At 31.9% G+C, this 6,000-nt stretch overlaps 1 protein-coding gene across 1 annotated transcript in view; it reads right to left on the bottom strand.

Moving 5' to 3' along the window:
- Positions 1-1,713: 1,713 nt before the first annotated feature.
- The window catches only part of LOC107437648 (nose resistant to fluoxetine protein 6), a gene marked incomplete at its 3' end in the record, with an annotated part of 49,810 nt that continues 45,523 nt past the window's right edge, over positions 1,714-6,000 (bottom strand). The window contains 1 exon segment of the mRNA XM_043055464.2: positions 1,714-1,906. Coding sequence (XP_042911398.2) covers positions 1,714-1,906 — 193 coding nt within the window.

The raw sequence follows: 6,000 nt of genomic DNA, 5'->3' as shown, positions 1-6,000 counted from the left end.
CAAGTTCATGCCAAAGAGAGATGGACAGTACATCATCCTCACCCAAAGGTCCCCAACATCGTATGAAGTGGCCCACGTTGATAAGCCAAATGAACCGTTAGGACAGTATCATGTATCTGCATTGAAAAACTGTTCTGATGAAAATGCAGGGCCGGTGGCACCTTTACGTAAACGAGGCAGACCAAAGACTCTTGATCCTGATCCAAAAACCTTGATGGCCCTCAGAAGAAACAAAAGACCAAAAAGTGCTGGTCCCTCAACGAGACGTTTAATCGGAACCAGAGGGGGAGTGTGACAAGCTTTCCTTTTTCCCCCACTACAGCGCCTCTGGCGGTGAACTAAGACAGTCTGCCAGGAACCGCCGTAAAGTACGGACGTTTAATTCGAGCCCAAAACCCCCTCTTCCAAATTCTTGTATTTTTTTTATTCTTGTTTTATTTTATGTGTTTTGTCCTTTTCAATAAATATTTAGAGTTAATTAATTTCTGGCCTTTCATTATTTATGTGAATTGGTAATAGTACAAATAAACCCAAACTTCCCCTACAAATGCTAATATTCTATTTTTTTTAAAAAAAATCAGCATATATGGCGCAAAAGAGCATGGTGCGTGCACATTTAAACTTGTTTCGAAATTAACCCACAAAACTAAGCGGTTCACCTAATATATATGTTACTGTGAATGACCGAAATTTGAGGTTGTTGACTCCCACCGGTGAATGTTGACAATGGCATTGCCGCTTTGGTAAATATATTCTAGGTCTAGTTAAGTGCCACTGCCCGGTATACATTTGCCCTATATCAAGTCTTTTTAAGGCCAAGTGCCACTGCCCAGTGAGCATTTAACCGGTATTCCGAACGCTGATGTTTCTCCTGTTATCCTCGGCAGATATTAAAATATCGAATAATTATAACAATATTATTGAATAAATTAATACCAATTCGGATGTAACAAATATTTCGGACATTCACCTAAGTGATTGTTGACATTCACCAGTGAAAGTCGACATTTTCTTGATTTCAGTCACTCACAGTAGCATATACATTTAAGGATAAACGTTCTACCTTTTTATTTCACAAAGTCAACTTTTGCATCCTTGTATCATTTGATGAGTTTTTTCACAGACAGAATTTTCCGTAGAATTAATATTAACTTAATGCAAATAAATCTCAACTATTGCATCGTTTTTTAAGATCATTTTACGCATCATTATTTCATTCGAGACCAGGCATTAACCTATTGAATTCCCAGTACCTTAATATGTTTGAACTAATGTAAACACTAAATCGTTAACACTATAAGCAACATTTTTATATATTTTTAAGCTTCATAAAATACTGTGGTTACCAATTATGAGGATGAGAAAGTTTTAAGTTTTAGATTGGGGCTTTTGTTGTCTACATATAAATGATAACAGAGTGCGAAAGATCAATGAATGATAGTTATTTGTGTGAATATTACAGTTATTTTTTTTTTAGCAACTATCTATGCTACACATAGATCGTTGCTAAAATAAAAGTACAGAAACACCGTCTGGTCACAGGACTCTATGTTATAGCTCCTTATAAAAAATATTGCAAAAGTTATGTGAAAAAAGAGATTTATAAGAATATTTCAATGTCTCAGATATAAATCGTTTTTACAATTCATAGAAGATTTTTCGCATCCAAAAGATAGTGAATTTTTTCTCTTAAACTGCAAGAAATTAACTTACCGCCTTGACCCCAACTACAGGATAATGTCATAAATGCTAGGCACAGACCCCAAGCCAGTCTGTTAGTACAGCCATATAAAGTTGAAACAAAGAGGCCTGATTCATGTTCCATTCCTTGGTTCCACTTATAGTTCAAAGTAATTATACTAAGGAATGCCATAAGTGACAAAAACCATCCTATGGCATTGATCCGCTGTTCATAAAAAGTTTAATTTAGTCAGCAGTTATAATGAACAGTTTTATTATGAGTCAAAATTCCTAAAATATTATTGTATAAAACTATATGCATTAACACTATATGCTGAAACTAATGCGTTACTAAAGTGTTAAATTTGAAGTGATTTTAGTTTTTTTTTTTAAATTTACTTTCAATTAATTTTGTTATCATTTTGTGTATCCAGAAGAAAAACAAGCAAGACCATTTTGTATTTAATATTATTTAATTCAACAAGAGCAGGTTCTGCTATATTAATGCAAATTTAGAATATATAACTTGCGAATTTAATCATATTACGGTAATTAACATGATAAACAACCTTTTCTGAAATTAAATTTAAACTTTTTGGCTATAAAATTATTTGGTCAAATTAGATTTTTAAAAGTGTAGGTTGTTGAAAAGTGAGCGTGTGCATCACCCATCTTTGGTGTGCTAGAGACGATATTTTTTTTTCTTATCTACTCTCCCTACGTAATTACATATTTAAGTGAGACAAAAATAGAGAACGTTTGCATAGCATTTGCCGTAGGTTGACAGTAACTTTTTAGCTTTAGTTTTTACGCCTTGAAGGACAAGATGATTTGCAAAGAAATTTTTGCGCATGCTCAGTGAAGCTCAACTAGTGTTAACATTAAAGTTAGGGGGAATCATCACTATCATTTTAGGAAACATCTACATAAAATGGGACTTTTCGAACAAGAAGCAATATGTCGGAAATGTCGTGAAGCGGTAGAATCAGCAGATCACATCCTATACGAGGGTGGTGCCCTCGCCCTTACGCGCCTCACTACCTTAGGCAATCCATATCCTAAAGAGCTTCACCTTAACTCCATTAAGGGACTGTCAGATTATATAAACAAAGTAGGCGACTCAAGACAGTGGAACTTGGAAAAATTGGGCTTGGAGTATGGTACAAAATGCAACAAATGCAGAGGTGCCACATATCTGACAAGCTCAAGCAAGAAGAAGAAGGGGGAATCATAGCCCTATGCAAAATCTCTCTAATAATCTTAATTCTTGCTCCTCTTTTCTGTAATGCAATATAAGTGTTAGTTTAAATCAAAACTTTTCCATTAGTATATCGACTTAAAAATTTTGAAAAAAGCTACATTTAACTGTATTTTTCATACAATTTTAAAATGCGTTGACTTTTCGTCATAATAAAATCATAAAAATTGAACGTACTGTTCAAACGTGTATTTAAAGGAAGAAACACTGATAAATTCAATTCGTGGTGTTAAACATTGAGTGTTAACGCGCTGCAATCATATGCCTCTATTTATTAGTTTTGTTCCACTATTCTCTGCATGCATGAAAGTTCGAAGAACTGTGGAACAAATTAAAGCATAGCTGTCGAGAAACTCCGAGGAACTATCTGACTTTAAAATTTAACCGTAACTGAGACTTAACTTCGTTTGAAAAAAAAAGCAGCACCTCCGAGTGAAGAGGTTGAAATGTTCTGTTCATTTTCAAAATATTAATGTTTCGTTTGATGTTGTCTGCTACATTTTTGTTTAAATATTAAATGTTTTCAAAAAATGGACTGGAATTAATTCCTTTAATGGCAGAACTTGTTTTATTTTTAATAATGACATCTTTTTTTCAAGAGTAGTGATCTTTTGAAGCAAAAGAAAAGCGGTTCGTCTTCTCCCCGAGAAACAGAAACTTGAAGAAGCGTCAAAAGAAAATACAGGTAACGAAATTGTACCTTCACCTTTAACTAAGAAGTGAAATAAATATTATTGAATTTATTGAGTATATTTTAATTTTACATGGCATCCTCGCCGGGATGAGAAGAACGATTAGTTTTTCTTAAAAGATCGTGTATTAACCGAATTGATTTATTAAATTTAAAAAGATGTCGTCAGATGAGAAAATTAAACAGTTAAAAAGAAAACGAGGTTAATTAAGAACAAGCGTAACAAATTCACTGACTAAATTAGATGCAGAACTTTAGAAAACGGAAGATATAGATGTTAGTGTAGAAGAATTAATTGAAACATTAACAAATAAATTTGATTCTTTGAGTTCTGTTGATAAAGAACTAGAACCCCTCCTCAACGATGATGAATATCAATCAAATTTGAAAAAACCGAAGAGTATCAAAATGAGGTTGTTATTTCTAAACTTCGAGCAAAAAAGAAAATTAATGAAATGCAAACGTCTGTAAAGAGTGTGGTAAGCGACAATATTAGCTTACAACGTTCGGTAAATAAAACAGAAATAAATGAAACAGCAGCAGGAAAGGTGAGCATTCAACTCCCGAAACTGAGTATCGCGAAATTTTATGGTGATGTCAACCAATGGCTAACCTTTTGGAATAGTTTCGAAACAGCGATACACAATAATGAATCATTAGATAAAGTAGATAAATTTAACTATTTAAAAGCAGATTTAGGTGGGTTTGATTTAAATACGGTTGAGGGTTTTTCAATATCGAACTCGTATTATTCCGCAATTGAATTATTAAAAGATAGATTTGCTGAAAAAGATTTACTTATTCACACAAATATGAGCGCTATTTTAAATATGCAATCATTAAAAAGTTCAAACGATATTCGCGTTTTCAGAAAATTTTATGATAATTGCATGACACATATACGCAGTTTAGAACCATTAAAATTGAAACCGGAAAATTACGGACATGTATTGTGTCCTATGTTGCTTAAAATATTACCGCCAAATTTAGTATTAGACTATAATAAAATAGAAAATGAAAATGTATATTCAGATATAAAAGAGCTTTTAAATTTCCTCCGAGTGAAGATGTTGAAATGCTCTGTTCATTTTCAAAATATTAATTTTTCGTTTAATCTTGTCTGCTACGATTTTGTTTAAATATTAAATGTTTTCAAACAATGGACAGGAGTTGATTCCTTCAATAGCAGACCTTGTTTATCTATTATATATAATTCTCTTTCGTGGCTCCCGAGTTTTGGCTGTATTTCTTTTCCGCCGGTGGCAACGTTTGCTTTGTTTTGAAAACACCAAAGCATTCTGCCTTTTAATGATGTGTTTCTGATCTAATATATATAATTCTCTTACGTGGCTCCCAAATTTTGGCTGAAGTACTTTGTACAACTAAATAAGATTCTTTTCACAACAGTTAAATATTTACTTTATTTTCTTCATTCATAGAGAAAACAGTCGGCAAAGAATTCTGTTAGGTTAAAAAACATTTCGCTAAAAAAATAACGAATTCTAAAAGAAATAAAAATAAACAACTTAAAAAATAAAAATGCTGTTGCCAGCCATAGAATTTTTTGAAAGTTAACTTAGCAACATAAATCAAAATGACATAGAAGCGCAACTAGATCAAAATTATGATACCTGAGCGCTTGACGTAACAAATCCTTCAATTCTAAAAGTGTTGTATCGCCAAATGCCCAAATTAACAATTGTGTTCTTAAAGAAATTCTATAAAAAGTTTTAAATAAACAACCTACTTCTACAACTGCTTCTTGAAGAACTTGGCTCATTGATTAAAAATATTGTTTTAATTTTACAGTACTAACTTTACTTCTACTTTCATTATTGCTATGACCCTCTTTCATTACATTTTACAACTTCATGCTAAATTTGAGGACTTTAAGTTGTTTTGTGGTTGAATACTGACATTTAGAAATGTGTACATAAAAAAAATAATATTTAGAGGTTAAGAGTTGCCTCAGAAAAATTTGAATTGTTGACATTGAACTTAACAATGGAAACAATCGTTTTTGTGAAAAATTGAATTGTATTGTTGACATCAAAACTAAAAATATTGTGTTTCAACTTAACAATACTACCTTAATTTATACTTTAGAATTGCCTCGGAGAAATTTGAATTGTTAGCAATGACTTAAACAAAAAGTTTTATTTTAACTGACAAATACTACATTATAATTTTAACTTTTTCTATGACTATACTCATTTTCTTTGTTTTTTATACATTTTATTTTTTGTGATTAAATAAAAAACTTATAGTTGTTCTGCTTCTGAACACTGATGAAAACACAAAATGATGGGCTTCATCAACAATCAAAAATATATACATTTATTTTACAAATTCCATATTATTAAGGTGGCGC

This window comes from Parasteatoda tepidariorum, chromosome 1 (genome assembly GCF_043381705.1).
Source record: "Parasteatoda tepidariorum isolate YZ-2023 chromosome 1, CAS_Ptep_4.0, whole genome shotgun sequence".
Lineage (NCBI taxonomy): Eukaryota > Metazoa > Arthropoda > Arachnida > Araneae > Theridiidae > Parasteatoda > Parasteatoda tepidariorum.
The sequence above is the reverse complement of the archived record's forward strand: the minus strand, read 5'-3'. Positions and strand labels throughout refer to the sequence as shown.